The following is a 23,252-nucleotide window of genomic DNA, read 5'->3' as shown; positions in this document are numbered from 1 at the left end:
CCTACCATGAGAATACTTGCATATGTCGCGCCTGTTGTAGTGGTCGATTACAAGAGGCGCGACATATAAAAACAACCCCCTTCCCCGTACATTGGTGGTAGGTCACGTCTTTTGCAATCAGTTAAGATTGTCTTCCCCTTCTGAACCCATCCCAAAGGCCCTTATTCTTTCCTGCAGTCCCGGTGATTGTGAGCTATAAATACCGGTTTTCTTTATCAACCACTACAGCAGGCGCGACATAAAACCACTACAGTAGGCGCGACATAAAACCACTACAGCAGGCGCGACATAAAACGGGATACCAACCTAATTCTGAGAGAGTGGTGTATAGGTCGCGCCTCTTGTAAGATTACCCATTTTCTTTCAGCCGTAGCCTAGGGTGGATGTAACATATGGGAGCGAATAAAAAACTCAAAGTACAGTAAGCCGAGCTAACACCACCCATGCAAAGGGTGGTTTTATTTTTTACTCAACCAGCGGTACCGTTAGGCTGATCTGGTATTCAAACTGCTCCCATATTCATAGTCACAAACACAAAACGTTTTTTTAATGGATGGAATTAAGAAATAAATAATATCAAAATTTAAATTGCGATTGAATAATTCTAGCTCTACTGATTCTTTAAGGGGCTCATGTTAATCTTTTCCCGCCAAAAGCAATTAAACTGTTAGGGCCATGTCAATCTCACTCAAATAGTTTAGAATAAACTTCTGAAGAAGCCCTCAAGACAATGATTGTAACTTGAAAAATTTTGGCATGAATTATGGCAGAGTGATTGTAACTGAAAAGCTCGGAGGTGGCAGTACATGTGAGTGGTAAAATGCATTATACAAATGATGAATTATTAAATAATCGAAAACCAAGCGACTTCTGCTGGAGTTTTGTTTGGACTCATCTTGGCAGTCAACATACTTTATGCATGCGGGGAAGAGACACTCTCGACTGCACGCTCGACGAATACATGTGAGAGGTCATTTTTTACATAAGGAGACACAATAAATTTTGAGGTCTGACGCGATTTCATTGTCCTGATGTGAATCACGAGCTTGCGAAAAATTCGACCGTGAACGTCAAATCGATTTTAGTTATGATTTAATTAAGCTGTTCAAAGTCAAAAAGACTTGCCTGCAGTAGCGTCAAAGGTCAAAAAGTGCTGTGCCGGGAAACGTGTGCACATGCAAATCGTGAATCCATCTCACTCTCAGTCAGGCTTGCTTAATAGCCGTGCAATTTTTTAATTATAATTGCCGTATATTGATAAAACTATTGTCCTCGATTTGCATTGCAGAATTTTAGGCCAAATTTTTTTAAAATATCTTTTTGATTGGTTTATTTTGAGCAAACGTGCAATCAGGTGTTGTAATCAAAAACGTGATCGCGTATATTGGCGTTGAAATTAATCCACACGATCAAGTTCAAGGATTGACAAGAACGTTGCTCATTTGCATCCGCACCATTTATATAACGTAAGACATAGCACAGCGCAATTCGCTAAGCAGAGAGAGCAAAAACAAATTCGAATTTGGTATTTAGATAAATGCGGCATTTGAATTGGTCAATCCAAATTGTTATGTGTGGATATCCTGATTACGCTTTTTTTTTTACAAAACTCCACCAGTTATGTCAATGATCCTTTGAAACATTCCTATTATTAGAACTTTTTTGTATAACAAAAATAGCATCATATTTAATTTTTTTTTTCATAAATAATATATTGTGTAAATTTTTCTCATTGATATTCTATTAAAAAAAATCGATCAGACAAGATTTATCTAACAATGGTGATTCATAAGAAGAATGAATTCAAAGCCAATTAATTACTCAAACAAAAAGAAAATTAGGATGACAGATTTAATTTTATCTTTATCGTTCGTATTTTTAAAACTTTAAGGAAAAATGGGAAACTGTCAAATTTTTAAGATTAAAAATATATTTTTAATAATAAAAAAAATCATCTGCATGAAAAGCAGGTGGGAAAAGAGAATTACTTTAATATATACGCCCTGATACGCCCCTGGTTTTAACGAGACTCCAATAAAGACTCTCAATTTCCTGAATGGCGAAAAGTGCATTGCACTCTACGCTATTTTGTCACTCGGCAAATCAGTCCGGGTTTTGCTATCTGCTGCTGCTGGTGTGGTGCTTCGCTTGGCTCCACTCGCTTGCTCGATCGCGGTCCTACACCAATGCTCTGCGGTTGGACACAGTTGCATTGCATTGTTACAGAGTTAGAAAGTGGAACCGGCGAGCAATTTAGCCGCTGTGCACTTGCATTTTTTCCTTCGCCAACTTCGCGCACTTGTGGCAACTTTGTGCTCACTCACGACTGCCAGTCAAAAAATTCAGGAATTTCACTACAATTTCCAACTTGAATAACATGTCATTTTGCAAAATAAATGGTAACGGTTTTGTGTTTTAAATTTCTTTTAATTCTGGAAACTGCTTTTAATTAAGCTTTTTTTAAGTTCTTTCTTATTAAAAATTTGGTTTTAGAGTTTTTATGTAAAAAATTTCCCCAGCAGTTTTATTAAATTTTAATCTGGTCCTCAAAGAGTCATACAGTTTTTTCAACAAAGTTAAATAAATTTGTAATTCGTAAAAGGGCGCAATTAAGGCATTCAGCTTATTGCCTGCCTGTCAAATTCTGTTATTCGGTGATGTATACCTCAAATACTGCGGGGGTTATAGCATGTGTGGCGGAGGCGGATGAAACTCAATCTGTCTCGGGGAATTGATTTACGGCGGCACGCTTTGCATTAGCACCGTTGGTCGCCGGGGATAATTACCTGCGAGAGAAGCAAGCAGATCATGATTGGTGATAAATCGATGAGAGGAACGTTTAGTTTCGTCACGAGCATTGAAATTGCAAACCTTGTAGAGCAGCCACGCAGTATGCTGATGATATTCTGATAAAAATTGCATTTCCCCCGTCTACGGTTAAAGGTACATCATGTGAAATTAAATAATAAATAAAAAACAATATTTAGAATCATTTAATCTATTGAAACTCATTATTCAAATATCTAAAAAAGATCTCTAGAAATTAAAAAAACCTTAACTAAAAAAGAGCTAAAAATTTTACCTTAAAAATTAAAATTTTCACTCAAAATTGATTATAAATAAAAAATAATAATTTTTAAAGTTAAAACCATTGGTGTATTTGATTTCAAGAATACAATTTAGTAAAGAAATAAGTATAAAAAACACTTAAATGTGCAAAACTATAATTTAAATTAATTCAAATAATTTTTCTATGCAGTTTTTTTGTCTGATGAAATAATAGTTTGCAATCTTTCAGATAATTTTTGGAAATTTTAGTAAAAATCACATTTGTTGTTTTTATGCCCGTGTATAATTTGAATAGAGAATAAATAAATTTCACGTTTTGCCTTGAGCGACTTGATTGACTTCGCTCGCGCATCCTCCTCACCCGAAGACAAACAGGGGAGTGTCTCTATTTTTTTCGTTCTGCCCTGTCGGCGCTAATTCGATGTCGCATCGCACGGCGCACTTGTCGCGTCTATAAATAAAGCAAAGTAACTCATAACTAGATGCGCACATACGTATAGGCCAAGAACAGGGATCGGCATTACTCGAATGTGGAGCAGTGGCCCACTTAAAACCTCTTGCGCGATCAAGGCAAAGATCCGCCGCGAGAGCTTCTTTCGCCTGGACATGAAATTCATGCCGGCTTTTGTTCCCCAGTCAGGTGTTTTACTTTCAATTGCTGCTTTTTTTTCTCACATACTTGCACACTACAAGAATTTTGCGAGCATCGAAGTCACTGAAAGGGGGCCACTCCTCACTACTTAAATCCTTAATAAAGTGCACGTGTTGACTTGAGTCGTGGATAAGTCCTCGGAATAATTCTCGCTCGTCCAACTGTAAACTGAACATGCACTTTTTAAGTGGGTGCTGGAAGAAAAAATTCCTGTGGACAAAAAAATTTAAGAGTTGGAAAATAAACCTGCGGGATTAGTTCCGCTTGAAATCACAGTTTCAGAAAAACAACCTTCTCCCCTCATGTTTTAAAAGAAGAGATTTATTGAGCCAAAAAACATTATTTTGAGAGACATTTGTGTCCAGCGCCGAGTAAATAATCCTGTTTGACCAGAGGGGCACAAATCTCGTCTGGAGCCGCGTGCGTGCTCGCTTGGCTGCCGTTTTTGTGGTTGAAACTCAAAACAAGGCGTCGAAGCGCAGGGGTTAAAAAGCGGTCTGAAGCGAGATGGCCAGATCGTGCTGATAAAAAAAAAATGAAAAGCTGCCAGACTGCCACTCGAGCAGCCTTGACCTAGTCCTTTGCCAAGAGCAGTCTTACTTAAGGATGTGCTCTTGGCACAAAGCATTTCTGGAGCTGCATGAGAAAATTTATAATGAGCGTCGCATCCTGACGCAAAAAGAGTTTTATTCAACAGGAAATTTATTTTAGATTTTTTTAAAGAGAAAATATACATTTTTCATCAGTTTTTGTGGCCGATTCGCAGGAAATCACTGTTTAAAGGATTCGAAATCTGTCCCTTTTCCTGCCTTTTCTCACAGCAAACATCCCTTTCCCATTTCTCAACCCTCGGCATTTCTCTCCATTATTTGCAACCGGTGCGGCTCGAAACCCAATCTGCTCGACCTACTTACACCCACCCCCCGACAAAGGCGAAAAAAACTCATCAGAAAAGAGTGCATCTCATCAAACAGGAATCATATTTCGTGAAAAGAGGACCTTTTCCCAATGCAATAAATAAATAATAAAAGGAGGCAGACGAGAGAAAAAAAATACGTGTCTTGTCGGGGGCGAGCGCAATTAAATTATTGTGAGGGATCTTTTTTACGAGGTGGGGACGTGGTCCCGTTACTCTCATTGTATCACTTACCTGCCTGCATTTGAGGCGGCGCGAGCGTAGGAGGGAAATAAAGCAACCTGACGTCACCCTTTTGTTCTTGCCTTTTGAGAGTGACATTTTCCGAATGATCTCCGGCCGCCTCATTAGGTCAAATTGCGAACGGCCTTTGGAATTAGCATGATGTTGCAAAAAAACTAGGCCCATATAAATATATTGCAAATTCTATAAAATACGTAAAATATAATAAAATTTAAGAAAATTAATTTACACATGATATATATTTTTTTAGAATAAATTATGTTCAAAAGTTATTTGAGAGGATTTTGATTGAGAATTTAAATTGACTTTTTAAAAAGTCAGCAATAGAGAATTTTTAAAAGCTTTTTTCTCTTCAAAGTTTATTATTATTACTATTTATAGCTTTTTAAACCGCATTTTGAATTAAATGTATGTAAGCCGGTTTTTTGCTTTCAAAGTCTTATAAAAACCTGACTTGCCTTTAACAGTTTCTATTAACTTCCATAGAAAAAATTTTCTTAGTAGATCTTATTTTCTTTGTCTATTTCTCATCAAATTGTAATTTTGATTATTTTTGCTATGAAGCTTGGACTATGCAATTTACATCAAAGAAAGTAAAACCATCAGTCAAAAACGGTAGCCAATTTAAAATTTAATTGCATACCTCCATGATAGCATTAGCAACGCAGTCGGCAGAGAAAGTTAATTAAGTAATTGGTTTAATTAACAGTTATAAACGCACCGTTCCCAATCGCGCAGAGACAAACAATTGCATAGAGATTTTTTGCTGCTCCTCATCATCCTTCATTAATATCTCGAAATCAAACCTTTTTATGATGAATCACATCTGAAGAGATACAAAAACAATCACATACTCCAATGATGATTAGAGCTATGCGGGTTATTAAAAAGTTCCCGGCTGTTGGAATCGCGGCTTAATTGCCATCGCGTATCATTTCACGGCGCTCGCGCTGCTGCAATTTTCGAATCGTACCATGATGGGAAAAATGAGCTGCTGCTGGGTGCATAAAGCGGTGGCAGTGAAATGAAAAAGAATTGTAATTGGCGCCGTCTGCAGATGCGGTTGTTTGTTGCCATGCAATAAATTTGTATTTTCACTCTCTACACGCTTTGAGAAGCGCAGATGTAATTAAGATATGCGCAGACCCAGTCAAGTAGATTGATTAATTCAAATTGTCAAAATGAGGAGTGTTTGGGAACGGGAGAATTTTCTTCTCAATGTAAAATTCTATATAGACTTAATACTAAATTCAGCAGCAAAAAAGTTAAAAAAAACCCTCGTTTCGTCATTTCAGTTTTACAAAAAAATGTTTTTTTTTTTAAATAATTTAAAAAAACTTTAAAAATTTCATTAAATATACTAGTTTTTTAAACTGATGCAAATTTTTATATTTAATTTTAATTTTCTTAAATGGTTTAAAATTAATTTTTGAAAATTGTATTAAAATTTTACCTAGAGTTGTTTGCATTAAAAGAAATTTGTGTCATGAGTCGAATGAAAAGCAAAAAATCTTTTCATCTCGTTAGGATTTCTTGTTGCCGTTTCTCGTCCTCTCTTACTTGTAGTGTTGATGGATGCATTCAATATAATTTAAAAGTGCCCTCTAATGATGATATACCTCTCATGCAGCATCAATATACACGCAGTGGAAAACGAAGCGCGCAAGTCTTGTTTCATGACTCGAAAGAGATTTCTTTCTCTCTTCCTCGTCAATTGTATGTGCGATCGCAATGATCTTTACCTGGGAAGGTCATTCGATTCAAAAGCTAATGACAAAACAGCGTTTCTTTTTTGTTCTCCTGGCGAGATCAAAACACTATTATTTTACTATAGCTAAAATGCGTTTGTGTGTGTTCGGACGCGGCTGGGGAATTATAATGGACAACTTGTTTAATATGCTGATGGGCATGCAACTTTCTCGCGTCAATATCTTCTTCCATGTACATTGATAATTAAAGCAAGCGGCATGGTGGAGAGAACCAGTCTGGCGGGAAAAATTCCTTCGCCTTTATTTGTACGCCGAGAGCGCTCAAAATGCGTGCATTTGCCGCTGCGGGGAATGGCAAAGTCAATGACCATTTCCAGAAAAGTTGTTATTCATTCAAAATTTATAAATACATTCTTTCATTGCACTGGCGGAAATCTTATAAAACACGGTGGATATAACTTCTTGACTGAACAGAATTATTTATAGTAATCGTCAGCTATAAATATACATAAAAAAATTTAATTTATTTATTTATTCTCCCTTCATGTATAGTGTAAAAAATACAAAATTTATCATTTTTCACCATTTAATGAAAGGGTCACTTTAAAATGAATTTCCTATAATTATTAATAAGTTAAGAATCAGAAAATTTAATGTTTTTCATCAATTAACCGATACTGTATTTAAAATTATTTTAAATATTTATTTGATTTCTTGTGGATTGAATTTTTAATTCATCTAGGACTCGTGTTCACCCACCAAATCTGTTTTTTTTTCTGGATTGCTATTAGAGCGTAATGTGTCACAAAATTTTTGACAAGGTCGCGCCCGGCACTTATTTTATCACACGCAACCCAAACCACCTCGGCGCGCACACAATTAGTTTCTTTTTTTTCCGCTTTTTTCAATTATTGTTCTTTATCAAAACACGATAAGAAAGTAAAATAAAAGTATCTTTTTATGTTGAGCAGTAAAAAGCCCCGTTTATTTGTTATGTGTTTTAAAGAAAAAGCTTCTTTAGTTAAATTTTTATTTCTTGGCGAACTGATGAAATTTTAGTATAATTTGTGATTAGTGTGCCTTTTTTCGTCGCATAAATCCCTTTTAAAATGATGAAATTTTGGCGAGTTTCCTTGTCCGCTGATCATGCTCGGAGAGATGCAAGGAGATTTCAACGGGTGCAACCTTTATCTCCGGCTGGACCGCTGCGGGCTAAACAGAATCAATTTTCCCTCACTCGCATTAAAATTTACTAATCTAGATAGAGCAGCTTCCTTTTCCGTAAATGCACCACTTTCTCCCCCTGAAAACGCGCCCAACAACTGCCCCGGCCGCGCTTCATCTGTCCAAAAATCTCTTTCGACGAGATAATGGAATGGACCATCTGTCTGCAGAGATCGTCGGTTGGGAAAATTATTAACAGAGAAGGAAAAGGGCTCTTCTGACAAACAAACCCTCTCTCCTTTCTTCTCGGCTGCCGCGCCACCCCCACCCACCTTTCGTCGCACCCCCTCGGCACGGGGAGAAAGACGAAGAAGAGAAGAAAAGCGGGCAGGTAGAAATTTTGTTCACGCTTGTTTTGGAGGAGCGCGAGCTGCGAGCGCGAGAGGAGGGGGCACGCCGAGAGCACATGCATGCATTACACTCAGGCAGGCAGGCAGGCCAGGCAGGCACTCTGGATGGAAACTAGGTTACTGTCGTAGTGGGACATTGGTGGTAGTGGTATGCGCGCCTCCTCAGCCAGCGAGCAAGACCCGTTTGTTACTCCTTCATCAGTCGGGCTATCTACTTCCTGCTGGTGAGACTGTGTTAGTAAATTGACCCGCCGTGCAGAAGCTGGCTGTGTTTTTCCGCCGATTGTTGTGCCAGTGTTGCCTGTGAAACTGAAAAGGACCACTGGATTATTTTTCGCATTTGGATCTCAACCCCGTGGATTTTGGATACCAGTCCGCCGAACCCGTGAGTGTTTTTTGTCGCCACCACCCTTCGGTGTCACCCCGCGCCACCCTTTCTTATTTTTTTTTCAATCATCTTTCGAAACGACGAGCATTAAGGAAAATATTATATTTTTTTGATGTAGCCAGAGGCCCCTCATTATGGGTAGCATTCATGCAACTCCATTACCTCGGCTCATTTTGACGGATCGAAAACGACCCCTAGACTAGACCATGGCGATACAACGAAGGTAAAGATTGCTCGTGTATAAAAGAATCCAAACCTTTTCTTTTTCGGTGTGTATTTTTCCAAAGGCATGGTTTTTCCGGAAAATTAAAAATAAATTAAATACAAATTCTTTTAACTTTTGTCACGATTAAAAAATTCTTTTCTAAATTTTAAAATATTTATTTGAAGTTGCTTTTGTAAGCGACTTGCCTGTCAATTAGCTCCCTTAGTGGCACAGTTCACCCGCCGCTAGCCATGCCTTTGCGTACGCACACTTTTATCATAAATAACGTAACGTTACTATACCTGTTCTGAAAAAATACACGCGACCTCACAACCTTTTTATTTCAACCAACAGCAGCTTCAACGGGGTCGAATATTCGACTTGTCGTTGTGGCCGCTGCTCGGCCGAGAGTGAAAAATCTTCCTTCTCTATCGCTACATAAATTTTGTTCGTTTTCAAACAAAAAAAGGCTCGATCCATTCGATCTTGCTAATTTTTTTTCTGGGTCGTCGCCGATGTGTTGTTTGATTTTGGTGACTCCTCGGTTTAAGGTTGACAAGACTCTTCTTTGCTCTGTTCCGCTGCCTGCTGTGTGTATAAATTTCCACAACATCTACCGTTACTCGATCATGTGCATAATTATAATATTCTCGGAAAAGTTGCGCCAATATAGAGATATGAATCAAAACAGACCAGTGGCAGGCACACTCTCTCGGTGTAAAAAATCTCATTTGTTCCGCGATCCGCGGGGTTACTCATCCAACGTGAGGAAAACTTGATTAAATTGGAACAAGGGGCGTCGAAAACACTCACTTTCGATTATATCACCAACTTTGATGGCTGACTCATTCTTTTACATGAATAATTATAAAAATAATTGTCAATGAATATTGCCGAATACAAGTTATGGTTAATTGGTTATTAAATACGAAAGATATGCCTAATGAATTTCCTTAAGGTGTTTTTCGGTTCCGTTAACATTTTACATAAAAAAATAAATTTTTTGTCTATTTTTATTCAAGGAGATGGTCCATGATCTAGAAACGCTTTCCATCTCGTTTGAAAATCGGATGCTAGAAAAATCCAGACAACAATAACCGCGCGGAACAAGAACTTTCTTTAATTTATATACAGCGATGCGGAATTTCACTGAATAGGTGGTTGAACGTCCTTGCCAGGTTGCTCAACCTCGGCTTCATTCTAGTCACTCTGTCTAGAATGCCAGGGAATTTTCTTGCTACTGAATGATTCACTTGGATTGATTGCAAAATTAATTATTAAATTCCAATGTTGGCTTGAATTTTGTAAGAAAAAGAAATATATTTAATTTAAAATGTTATAAATAAATTCATGCTTACAAATTGAATTTACAAGAAAAAAAATTAATCGTTTTTCTCAAACAGGTAAAAATTTAAAAAAAACAACAACAATCAATTATGAACATTGAATGTCTAATTATCACTATTTAATTTTTCTTTTAATTATTCATAATAATTTCCCTGCTTTTATAAATGTAATTAATGGTGATAATACAAAATGCATAGTCAAGGTTGTGATTGAGATTTGCAAAAAAAAATTACAATAATTGCAATATATCAAAGCGGTTATTCGTGTGGGGAGGTGTGGCGCGGAAAACGTGTTATCGAAAGGAAAAGTATGCAGTTAATTTGCATATCGATAATAAATAGCGCGCGGGCAGTCTTAATTGTGCTCACTATATTGAGCTTGCTCATGGGAGGCGCAACAGGTATATAAATGTGTAACGGGATATCCGCGCGCTAGCTCGTTAATAAACTCTGCTGCTGCTGCTGGTGGACTTTATAATGTACACGTTCGTCTAGCCCTTAAGTTTATTTTATGTATTATGACCGTATGATTATCGTGGCTAGAATGAGAGGATGCATTTATGGGTCAGCGGCACGCACCGCGCGCCGTGCATTATATTTATTATATTTTCAATTCAAAAAACACGGCGCGCTGTGGGAATAAGAAATGAGAAAGAAAGAAAAACTTATAACAAGTCAAAGATGCATATCGAACTTCCTCTTTTATGCTGACGAGCAAAATAATATATAGTAATCTAGCGCACCCCAGCGTTACATTTTAATTAAATCCCAGCAACACGCAAGTAGGTGAAATTAATAAAGGCGACCTTGGATAAAATCAAAAAGATTAATTGAACGAACGCCCTGATTTTGAATAAAAAAATTACGCAAAATCGGTTGGGCAAACTTGACGATCAATCAATTTTATTCAATCAAATGCTGCTGCTGGTTTTGGATCATTATACAAGACTTTTTATCGTTCGATTTGTTAATTATCTGATGCATTTATGACGCTTTGTTATTATTTATGTGGGCCCAGCCAGCACTTTTATTTGAGAGAACAGTTAGTACAATATTCCATTCGAAAATGAAGGCGCCGCGTTCGTTGGCTGCACAAAGCGCGCGCAGTGTCGGAGGAAAAGAGGACACCCGGCCCTCACTCTCTGCGAGTGTTTTCGACTTGTATTATCAACGGACTGCGCCTTCCTTACTTGCATGTGTGCTGGAAAATAACCGCGACTGACTGATAGCTATGGCAAATATAAAGTACCTGCGCGCGATATGTGTTTTGGCCACAATTTAGGTTAGACAGCGGAAATCAGACGTTTCCTATCGGTCGTTTGGCGCTCCGGGCCGTGGATGTGACATTTGATTGTTAAAATAGGGGAATATAAATCAGAACTTCCTTTATAAATTAATATTCCTCTTTTCAACAAATTAATTTTAAACTTTTTAAATTAAAAAAGAAACACTCTTTTTTTAATTTTTGTGGTTTTTGGTGATGCTAAATATTTTCCATTCTTTAACGAACACAAGTTTTTTTTCTTTTAAATTCTAAAAATATTCGTCCTTCCTGGAACAAAAAGGATCCCCCAAAGTTGAAAGGAAAAGTTGCCACAATTTCTACCACATCGAATCGCTTCTTTCTCTCTGAACTTTTGCTTTCCTCCAACCCTGACCAGATGGAAAGCAAAAGTGTCAAAAGGCACCCCTGCTGGAGGCGCTTCCTTTGCCTATATTTTAGGAAGTGGCTTCCTCACATTTTGGCGCATTGTTCTGCTTTGTGTGAACAGAAGCCGAACACTGCGTTGGTGCTGAGAAAAGCAACGAAAACAAAAGTGACCCAATAAATATAAAGCACTGCATTTTCCCAAAGGGACAAAGAGGGTCTGTGAATATATAAAACAACCACATGTTGCGCACACATGCATTTTGCCCAAAGGAGCCGACGGGCCCTTTTCACATAAAGAGGCAATTTCCTCAACACATGGGAGAGTCTCAATTCGTGCAGAGAGATGCATTTTGACTCTCTATGTATTATTATTGTTATTAACGGCGCGCCCCGAGATATTAAATTAGCAGTGCTAAATGGAATGGCCAGATGAAATTGAGCGATAACCGCGCGTTCGGCCCGGCTGGAAATTAGTACCTTTTATCTCTCTCTGCTGGGCGCGTTTGGCTTTAATAACATATATACCGCGGCGAATAGTGCTGGAGAGAGGTAGGCGCGATGGCATGGTGACCGCGTTTGCAACTCGCCTTATCAGATGCGAGCGACCGCCGCAAATTAATCACCTCCGCGGTAGATCCGACCGTGATTTAGCATTTTCTGGCTCGGGCCAATAATTGAATTGATAATTATTTCTCATTGCATGCGCCTATCACTGCCAACAATCAAGCAAATCAAATTAGGAATGCACTTTAAAAGTCAAAAACGTTTCACCCAATCGCCTTTCATTCAAAATCAGCTTGCTCAATTGATTTTTCTCCAAGAGCGTAGAAAATTGGCCAGCTACACTGTTGACTTTAAAGTTGTACTTCCGGAACTCCCCGCTGGTCACTTGAATGTAATGGATTTTTCCATCCTGAATGAAGCTGAAGAATCCGATGGCATTTTAATGGTGTGAATTTCCTTTAACTAAGAACAGGAAATTGGCTGCAAGGGTTTCAATGAAATATTTTTTTCTTCAAATTGTTCTGTAAATAATAAATGGAAACATCAATTTGAAATTTAAAAAAGCTTAATTAAATTTTAAAATTTACTTAAAAAATTAATAAAACAGACTTAAGCGAATCTGATTTAATTTTGTCTATAATTTTCAAACAAACATCAATATTTTTTTATCCAAGAATAAAGCAAGATTAAAATTTACTTTTGAAGATCAATAATGATAATATTTTCGTGTCCTCAACGCAAAACTTATCTTAAATTCAAACAAACAGTGACTTATTTGGAATTGATGAAAACTCTGCCAATTCCAAATCAAGCGAAGGAAATGTTTTCCGATTCAGCACGGCGTGGTGCTAATCTACGCCGAAGGCACGTTTTTTGCCTCGAAAAGGACGTCGTTGGAAGCTGATGGCGGACACGCGAGGTGATCTTGGCTGCTAATAAATTTACATGCGCTTAAAAGTTGGTTTACCCGAGCAGGGCGCGTTGAACCTCACCGTCGCTGTCACCAACTGACGTCTTAAATTCGCTGCATTTGCATCCGAAATTTATGAAAACGCACACGCAGAGAGAAAGTCAATAGCTTTTATAGAAGCAGCACATAAACGATGGCTAATTATCAAAAAAATAAAACACCGAATGTCAATGCCGATTTCGCGAACACGACCGACTTACGCAGTGCAAGGTCGCACAAATTTGCCTTCCTAATTCGTTCACACGCCCTGGTAAGCTCTCGAATTCGAATGTGAAATTGTTAAAAAAAAAAAAAAATCAAATTTTGATTGTGAAAAAAAATGACTATTTTCCGCTTCGGTGCAAATTTTCCTGATGATTTTGCGGTCGAAGTAAAGAAAATTGATTGGCAATAAAGTGTACCACTTTTCACGCTCTGCAGGCGCATGACTCATGAAACTGCATGCCTGTGTATTTTTTCTCTCTATTGCTTGCAACAATCGGCAAGCGTGATACAAAGAATAAAGGTTGAATTGAACATGTTCTTCCTGAACTCTGGCGACACTGCTTCTTGGTCTGGCGACGAGAGACCTAAAATTTTTTGCAAAGCAACCGTAATTCAATACTCAGTCACGGATGAACTCGAAAGAGAACAAAAAACATAAAAGGTATTTTAAATCACAAATTATAAATTCATTTCAATGGTCAATACCCTGACGATATAAATAGGCGGGATTCCCAAAGACCAATCCCAAATGGTCTATTTCGCTTAGAGCCAGATATAATATTGCTGGCGGCAGAGAAAATGTTGAGCTTTGATTCCATGAAACCATCCATTCTTAATAATTTTGCAGCCATTGATGTTCCCGAAATCTGATGTATGCATCTTGTGCAACCGAATCGGAGAAACCGTTTCTCCTGACCGATTTGCCATCAAGAATAATGGAAATCTTGCTATAAAGAGAGCAAATTTTAATTAAAAAATTTATAATAATTCTGCCACCAACAAATACAATAAATAAAGGAAATTCTCGCTGGTGTGAAAATGACAATAAAAATCCTTCCAAAACCGCAGCATCTCTGCTCATCACATTCAAAGAGTGGCAGTGATTAAATGTTTTTCTCACGGATAATTAAGTATAATATACGTGGCCCGCGGCTCTCCCTTTCTCTGGCCTACTTGGATGCTCGCTCCACTGATTGCGGCTTGCTGGCTGCCGCACGCATTACAAGTTTAAGAGCAAGGCCGTGCTTCTCAAGCAACAGGGTCACATGCTCTCGTGCAGCCGATTAAAATTTCAGCCAACCAAATTTTGAATTTCAAATTCGACTTTCTTCGGCGCGATAAAGAAAGATACGCGTGGAGAGAATTTTGCCAGACTACTTTTCATTGTTCGGACTGAAACACGTCAAAAGCTTGTGGGAAGGCGCTAATTGTCGGTTCGTCACTTTTCGCTCGCATTATTTTTTTTTTCGCGTTCCCATGCCACTTCATTCTTTTCACATATATATTCATATTTTACTTTCTTTCACTCGCGCCGGATCTTTTGAAAAGTAAATTAGGCGCGTATAAGCAGCCAATTATTCCGTCCTCCCTCGCTTGTCACGATGCGAAAAACGGTGCTTCTTTTTTGGCAACAAGAAGTCGAGGCGTGCGGCGGCGGCGAGCCAGTCAGCGTTGTTCGCCGCGATATCGAGGGCGCTCGCTTATTCGAATCGTGTGCCACATTTCGCCAGTGCTTGGCCCCCTTACCCGCTTGCCGCCGAATTCAACTAGAAATAAACAGCCGAAAAGCATCAAAATGGAAATACCTGCATTTTGCCTTTTTATAAATTACTGAAATTAGTGCTACTTACCTCCTCTTAAAAATTGGATATAAAAAGAAAGCTTTTGAAAATAAAATAACTTAATATAAAAACTTTTATTTCATTTAAAATTGAATCACAAAATATTTAGTTATCTTTACTTTTCTGTTATTTCAAAATTGCATAACAATTAAATCAAATTGATTTATTTTTCTTTAATAAATAAATAAATAAATATTAGTTAAAATAATTAAATAGTTAATTAAATTTTTCCAAGTCTCAATAATCTATTAAGCATCATACAAAAGAGAATTTTATTATTAAAAATTATTTTCGTTTGGAGCATTTTGAATGTATCAAGTCCAAATTCACGATCACAATTAGAGGCTCAAGAAAGGACTGATCCAATTTGAGATAACCGTGGGACGAAAATGGCGCCTCGAGGAAAGTAAATTGTCCCGCGTGTTAATAGTAAAAGTTGTCGTGTGTGCTTTTTGGCTTAGTGCCTTATGCGGTGGGTCGAGCTGGTGCTCACGGTGCGTGCGAGCGAGTGAGTGGGGTGGATGAAAGTAGGTAACCAGGCTGTAGCGCGCGCGGAGCGGATCTGGCGGAGATACCTCTTGCCTAGTTCCGCCTCCCATAACGGGACCTCCGCGTCCGACCGACTAGTCCCCTCTCCGCACAACCCCTTTTCTTATTTACATTCGGTCTGCGCCGCGCAAGGTGCAGCTCGGCGTGATTCGCGTCGCCCGTCATTATTATTATTACCATGATTTCCCTGAAAAATTCATAAACGAAAAAAACTTGGGCTCGTTAGCGGAGATGACGAGTTGAATCAGAGCAAAGAGATTCGAGCGTTCAAGTCACCAAAGCAAATGATCTGTTCAATTTGAGCTGAATCATTGCAGATTTTATGCAAATGAATGAAAGATAGAAAGAAAGGCACCGTTTCCAAATTCATGCAGTTTGAATTATATTTCTGCTTTACAATTTATTCATGCAGAATAATCTTTTATTAAATGTAAGGCCTGTCTGCAATTTACACTCAAAATTGATTGACCCAGTATGATGCAAGTTTCACTGGTTATACAAGTCGCAAATTTCCCGTTCCTCTGGCGAAAATAATTTAAACGAGATCAATATAAAAGAACTCAATTTCAATATCAAATTTTGCCAAATCAATATTCCGGAGAAAGAATATAAATATTTAGATTTTCATTTCCACCCAAGTTCACTGCCCGCCGGATTTGCATGACTCGGGGAATTTAATTTTATTTCGCTCAACAACAAAAATGTTTTTGTTGTAGAATTTCACGATCGAGGGATTATTCATGGTGATTTGCATTACTTAAAAATCGGATTTTCCTTGATTGGCTTTGTGAGTTGTTTATCTTTTTAGAATAAAAACAATATCCTGCTCTACATGTTTCGGCTGCCGGTTGCAGCCATAACTCATGAGCTGTGATATAATTTTGACAAGAATCAGTAAAAAAAAATTTTCTTTCAAATTAACTCTTTTTTCATGGAAAAAATTATTAAAAAATTACATTTTTACACGAAACAATTTTTAACACAAAATTTGACACTTCAACTTCAATTAAAATTTTTTTAACATTTTTGCTATAATTTTGGACAGAATATTGAAAGCAACCGAAAAATAATTTAGTCTTCTCTTGACCACCGCCGAGAAAGGTATGCTCAAAACACACGTTTCAATATTCTGACCAAAATCGTTATACAAATTAATTTGTTAAAACATTTCTATTAATTCAATTGTGACATTTTGTGTTAAAAATGGTTTTGTGTAAAAATGAAACCTTTTAATATTTTTTTTTTTTTTTTACAAATAAGTGTAAATTTGAAAAAAAAAATTTTTTTAAAAATTAGTTTTTATACTAATTCTTGACAAATGATTTCACAGCTCTGGCCCGCAGCCGAAACATGTAGAGCAGGATTTTTTTCTAAAAAAAAATAAACAACTCACAAAACTCACCGAGGAAGAGCCAATTTTGAAATTCTAATCACCATGAACAAAAATTTCTGTATATTTTTACTTGTAAAATACAAAAACCTCCTTCCTTCGCTATTACGCATACTAATGCAATTTCTCCGTTCTGTTTCTCTGTTTAGACCGCAGACCTGGCGCTCCGGAAAATGTTGGAACGCACAGCCTCCTGACCTCTGAATCTTCGCCCCCATCAATCGGCTTCCCTCCCCTGCCTGCCGAGCAGCCATGGTGCACGTGCGGTGCTAAAGTCGCGCACACAGACAGCGTGACGTCGGCACGACGCCTCGTCTCAAGCACACCCCCGTCCTGCCCGACAGGCCTACTTGGTACTTTTTCCCCTGTGACAGTGTTAACAACGCCGCCCCGCTGGATCCCCCGTGGCTCAGTCCGCGCCGTTCCGCGCCCGGACCAACCCTGCAGCTGTACGGTGGCGGAGGCGCCAACGCGGCGTCCACCACCGCGCCCCTGATCTCTTCAACCACGTGCTCACCACTGCCATCATCCTCGTGCTCGCCGGACAATAACCTGGCGTCCATTGACCAACTGGCCGTTCTCCATGGCATGAAGTTCACCACCGTGGTTGTAGACGGCGGCTCCGGCGACGTTGACTCCATCATGAACTGTTGGTCGAGTGACCAGCACTACGCTGTTGTTGATAGTTCTGGTGAGGTGGCGCTGACGTCGTCCAGCTCGGATGAGCTCAAGTTGCTTGACCCCGTGGTTGAGGGCAAGGCCACCATGGATGTGCTGGACAGCCTGCTCTCGGGCACGCAAGTCGGCAACAACAACAGTTTCGCCGAGCTGAAGCCGTTGCCCCCCTTCATCACATCCTACACCGGCCAGGTGCGACTCAACGACATCCGGTTGAACGAATTCTACGCGCCGTCGCCGCAGAGTCAGCAGCAGCAACAGATTCCGTCTCCAAACAGTGGCGTAGTCGGTAGCTCTAATAGGTTAGAGACGAATAATAACAATTCCAATGTAAACAACAACAACAATGTGTACAAAAACTGTAGTGTCTCCACTAGTGGTAATGAACTTTATTATATGACTGAGCCGGTGACGTCGACTGTCGACGGTCTGGTGACCAAACATGATGATGTTATCCTCGGCAGCATCGCCGACAGTGAGATGGATGATTTTGCGGCCATCATCGGCAACGTCATGGCTGACACGACGGTGCACAACGCAGGTCTCGACAGTGTCGCCGACGTCATCAACCGTGATGCCTGGATGGACTTTGACCTTATTGACACGTGCACGGCCAAGGACGCCGACTACCTGCACGAAATGGCCAACCACTTTGTCAACGACTGCTCGCCGTCGCCGCCTTCGTCAAATCCGTCGGTGGTGTCGCCACCGTCGAGCTCCCAACAGCAACAGGCGTCTTCGTCAACGTTGCAGTCGTTGCTGACCCAAGGCACCCCTCCCGCTAACTACCAGGCCATCAACAGCAGCAACATCAAACGCGAGCCGGCCACCTACCATCACATGCCGTTGCTACAGAGTCGTCTGCAAAACGGCGCCAACGGCAACTCGATGATGAACAACAAAGACCCTCAGCAGCAGCAGCAGCAACAACAACAGTTCCTGCCCTACTGCAACGGTGGTGCCGGCGGCGGCAAAGACATGTTACCTCACACGACGCTGGCCAGTCCGCCAGGTCACGTGACCACGTCAGAACTCGTCAACGGCGGCCCCAGTCCGCCGAGGTTCAACAGCGGGGCGCCGTCGCGCAACAACAACGCCAAGTTCCGTCCGGCCAACAACCGCGGCGAGCTGAGTTCGCTGGATGGCTACGGCGGTGGCTCAATGTCGACGCCTCCGGCCAAGAAGTCCAAGAGTCGCAGCAAGAACAAGCTGAACGCGCAAAACAGCGGCAACAGCGGCGCTGCCGCGGCAGGTCTGGCGACCTACCCTGACGGCAGTGCCAAGGAAAAGCCCGTGCACCACTGCTCGATATGCAACCGAGGGTTCCTGAACAAGTCCAACATCAAGGTGCACCTGCGGACGCACACCGGCGAGAAGCCCTTCCGCTGCGAGGTGTGCGGCAAGGCCTTCAGGCAGAAGGCGCACCTCATCAAGCACCAGCAGATCCACAAACGGGTCGGCAGGGACTGACCAGCCACCCTATCTAGCGACGACCCTATTTAATTTTAAATATACAAAAAAGCGCGGCAATCAATGGCAACAAAAGTGCTTCCGTAATTCAGGGTGCGGGTTTCGAAAATGTCACCTGCCGACCTGAGCTGCCAAAAGGTCGGAAAGCAAACAGGCGTGCGTGGCCCCTCCCACTTGATTTTTGCAAGCAAGTGATTTCAATAGCCCACCTGTGGATTAAAATATATTAATTTTTAAAAATAATAAATTACTGCTAGTCATCAAAGCACTCTTTCTTATCTCTCCACTTTTTCGTGTACGTGTATTAAGCGTAATGTTACTATACTCAACACAACAGTTGTTTGAAAATGATGTTGGCATTGATTGTACCTGCGATTTTCCAACCTGTGAACTGCCCTATTAAGTGTTAGTAAGTGCGTGCAAAATCAAATTCGAAGCTCTTTTTTTAAGTGTGAAAAGCAGGAGTTTTTCAATCACGAGCCAAAGATTATCAAACCTGCTGCGATTGCGAGAATATAATTGTAAAAAACGAAACAAACTCTTTAAACTTTTGTTTTTTAAGTAATCATTGTTCCTCACAAGCAAACAAACGAAACGAATGGTTTAACATACAAATTCCGGTTGCTTGAGACTCGCAAGAAACTCTCGGCGGAAAAATAAGTAATGGTACTTTTAAAACACACACGAAAAAATGCATTGAATAAAAAACAAACTCTTATCGTCTAATGTTTAGTGCGTAACAAACCTGTACAGAAAACGAACACACACACATGAACGGAACAAGGCGGGGTATTTAAAGAAAATTAATTTTCTAATTGCTATTTGTAGATAGTTATCGAAGAAAAGCCCTTCTTTGAAGGGCGCCACTATATATTGCTCTTTTAACTTGTTGTGTCTCATCTCATGAGTTTAATTTGGTTGTTTTCACGCAGCCAAGAAAAAAGTGTACTACCACCACGTTGTTGTTGTTGAAGAAAATTAATATGGAAAAGTGTATTTTGTATCATTTTGTACAGAGAAATTATTTTGCGGTTAAGTTTATATAAATCTCCCCATTTGTAATTATCAGTTGTTATTTATGCAATTCTCCATTAACTTGTAAGCCTTAGGTTTAAGTTTCGCAAAACGAACGGAATCTCCAACACGCAGTATCTATTAAATAAAAAAAAAAATTGTATATGTACTACTCTTACATGTTGTAAACATTTTAAAACCGTTCATCGAATTACAAACGCATATTATTCTAATGTAAAGCATTGTGATTCTGAAAGACAAAAAAAATCTATATATTTTTGATACACAAACACGCGCGAATCAATCTTCTTTCAAACGGGTGTAAGCTGAAGAAGGGAATCAAAGATTTATTTTTGTAATAACAATTTTTCCATCGCAGCTGAAATTTTAACAATCTATTTAATATAGCGATCCCCCCTCAAGCCAGTTGTGCTTTCCGTACCTAATTTATTTTGCAGCCCTTCCCCCCACCCTTTTATCGCGACCACGGTGCATTCTTTTTTTTAATTTAATTTTTAATTGACTTTTGTGTCTGTATTTATAAATAATTGATCAAGCAAAGTACAACTCGCCAAAAATCCGCAATTACTAATTAATTTATTTCCCAGGGGTCAGCCTCACCTGCTGCGTTATTTTCTCCCCTTTTTGCTCATCGAAGAACTACTTTTATTTATTTATTTACTCCGCTACTACTGTACTAATTGGGAATTGGTGCATAATTTTTAACCAACACGCGCTTCTATTTATCTGTCTCTACGCTCTTTTCCGCGCGCGGCCGCTGCGATTTTCTCTTTCTCGAATGAAACCTCGGACACGCGTTTATTCTCTTTACTTCTTTTTCAATAAGTAGTGTATTGTTTAATTTTCAATCACTCGCGTCTCGGTCCGCTCTTTGTTTGAATGGTGACTTCGGTTGCAAATGAAAGAATCTGTTATCACGATGCTTAGCGAAACAAGTGTAAACAAATCGGTCTGTTCATATATATATAATAATTTAAACAATTTATATATACACAGGCTCAGTTGTTGTATTGATGTATCTGTTTTTCATGTTGGAAGTGAAGCGAAATCGACGATGTTAATATTAGTTTCTTTTTTAAAAAATAATACAAATTGAAGGAAATAATAACCGATGCTGTTTAATTGCCTCAAATTTGAAAATATAATTCCACATTTAATATTAGAACGTAATTAGGAAATTCTGAATTTCATTTGCAATTTTCAAGCGAAATGAAAAGTGTCTTCAATATTTTTGCATTTTTAATTGGCACGTATTCCTCTCTGGTGCAAAGATTCGCTGTTTTTTGGAACGTGACTACATCATTTTGGGACGTTTCTCTTCTTCTTCTCGAGTTTCTTGGCGTGCTGCAGACGATCGTGCAGTCTAAATAAAATATTAATAAATAACCTTAATATCGTGTGATAAAGCAGCCGCCGAGGAGGACTGGCAAAGGAATCCATCGTTGGAGAAAGAGGTGGAGGAACAAATCCAGGATGTAGGTTAGCAGGCTTTCTTTCTCCACTTGACGTCACGTGCACGCCTCACGTACTGAGGAGATGCTTGCTGGTTTCAAATGCCGACGTCGGTTTCTTTTTCGCCAATTTGACTCACCTTGAATTGCGACTCTGATTTATTCGCACTCGTTTTTGCAATCAATAAAATACATAAGAATTATAAAAAGTTGTCTTATCAAGAAATTTTTATGAGATTCCAAAAAATAACCAAAGCACTCTTGAGTTAAAATCTTAAATAATCCAAATTTAAATTATTATTTTGTTAACTAAAATCTTTCAAAATTTTGTTGATTTGGAGTCGGCGCTTTTTTTATTTACCTCGTTGATTTTTTTTAACAACAGAGCAACCCCTCAAAAAATTAAGCACTTTCATCCCAAATATTAGTCGTCCGGTGAAGTCAAACACAACTCAAGAGACTCTTTCTTCAGCCTTTATTGAGACAAATAAGTCTGTTCTGCGTGTGTACTTTTTGAGAAAATCCGTGTCTTTACTCGCGGGCTTTGTTTTCCGATGCTGCGGCGTGGAGAGAAGAAGATATCGCGTGGCCTTGTTTCTTGACCCACTTCCCAGGTGCAAGGCCATTATTCCAGTGGTGCGTTTTGTGGGTCAACCAACTGGTGCTGCGCCAACGAGGAGCGAGCTCTCATCCGCCGCCGAGCGAACAAGGAAAGAAAGGTGTCCCCTCCGCCGCGCCGCCACTAATCGAAAACTCTCTATTTCACTCAAATTACGCTCGCTCACACGACATATGGGCCGCCCGGACAAAAAATAATAATAACATGAGGAGAAAAAACTCTTTTGATTGAGAAACCAGAGATAATGCAGGTGATGAGCCAGCCGAAAAAGGGCACTGCCTGCTGCTCGCAATGAAGAGCACTTTAAATACAATAAATATGCCAACCGTGGTTTTTTTTACTTTTTTAAATACCATCAAGCAGCAGGAGTGCTTCAGAACAATGTGCAGGTGCTGAAACTGCATAGGTAATTATAATAGTAGGTCGTGATACAATTTACTTTTTTTCGCCTAAAACTCTGCTGATAACAACAAATCTATAAAAGTTTTTTTTGTCAGTCTAATTTGGAAACTGCTTTTAAGTAATTTCGTTATTCGATTATTTAAACAAAAAGATCTACAAGAAATTCATTTTAATGGTGTTTGTCAAAAGGACTCAAAAGCATGGCAGATGAGTCAGACTTTGCCTTGCTTTACACAGAGAGGCTGCACCGCAAAGCAGGGAAGCTGTGCGAGTGGCATACGTACTAGATGGTTTCAATGTTGTTTTATAAATTTAAATTTATATGTAATTTAAATATCAACTTGATATTTTATTTGGAGCAAGCAAAACCCCTGCTTAATTGATTTATTTTTCACGAATTCATACCAAAATTAGTTGAAATAACTTTAAAAAAATGAAAAGATAGCAGTCTTTTTTACTCAAAATTAGCAGCAATTCGCAGTGGTCTGCTAAAACGCTGACCTACAGACAGTGTGAACGCCCCAGCAAAAGTTTAAATATTTTACGTAAATTTTAGAGAGAAAAACAGAAATAAATAAATAATATGAAATTATTTATTAGAGATA

General features: G+C 39.1%; 1 protein-coding gene across 3 annotated transcripts in view; it reads left to right on the top strand.

The window, feature by feature from the left end:
- The window catches only part of LOC132205477 (ichor), a 41,277-nt gene extending 19,994 nt beyond the window's left edge, over positions 1-21,283 (top strand). Inside the window, exons 1-3 of one of the 3 annotated variants that reach the window (XM_059634543.1) lie at positions 8,311-8,548; positions 8,670-8,774; positions 17,142-21,283. In XM_059634543.1, coding sequence (XP_059490526.1) covers positions 17,581-19,140 — 1,560 coding nt within the window. In that variant the 5' untranslated portion in view covers positions 8,311-8,548; positions 8,670-8,774; positions 17,142-17,580 and the 3' untranslated portion in view covers positions 19,141-21,283. Of the gene's footprint in view, positions 1-8,310; positions 8,549-8,669; positions 8,775-17,141 lie in introns of those variants that run through there. The other 2 variants (XM_059634542.1, XR_009442709.1) reach the window with 2 other exon arrangements.
- Positions 21,284-23,252: the final 1,969 nt, after the last annotated feature.

The sequence above is a fragment of the Neocloeon triangulifer genome, unplaced genomic scaffold, assembly GCF_031216515.1.
Source record: "Neocloeon triangulifer isolate White Clay Creek 2 clone unplaced genomic scaffold, ASM3121651v1 ptg000002l, whole genome shotgun sequence".
In the NCBI taxonomy this organism is placed as follows: Eukaryota; Metazoa; Arthropoda; class Insecta; order Ephemeroptera; family Baetidae; genus Neocloeon; species Neocloeon triangulifer.
This window is presented reverse-complemented; position numbering and strand designations above follow the sequence as displayed.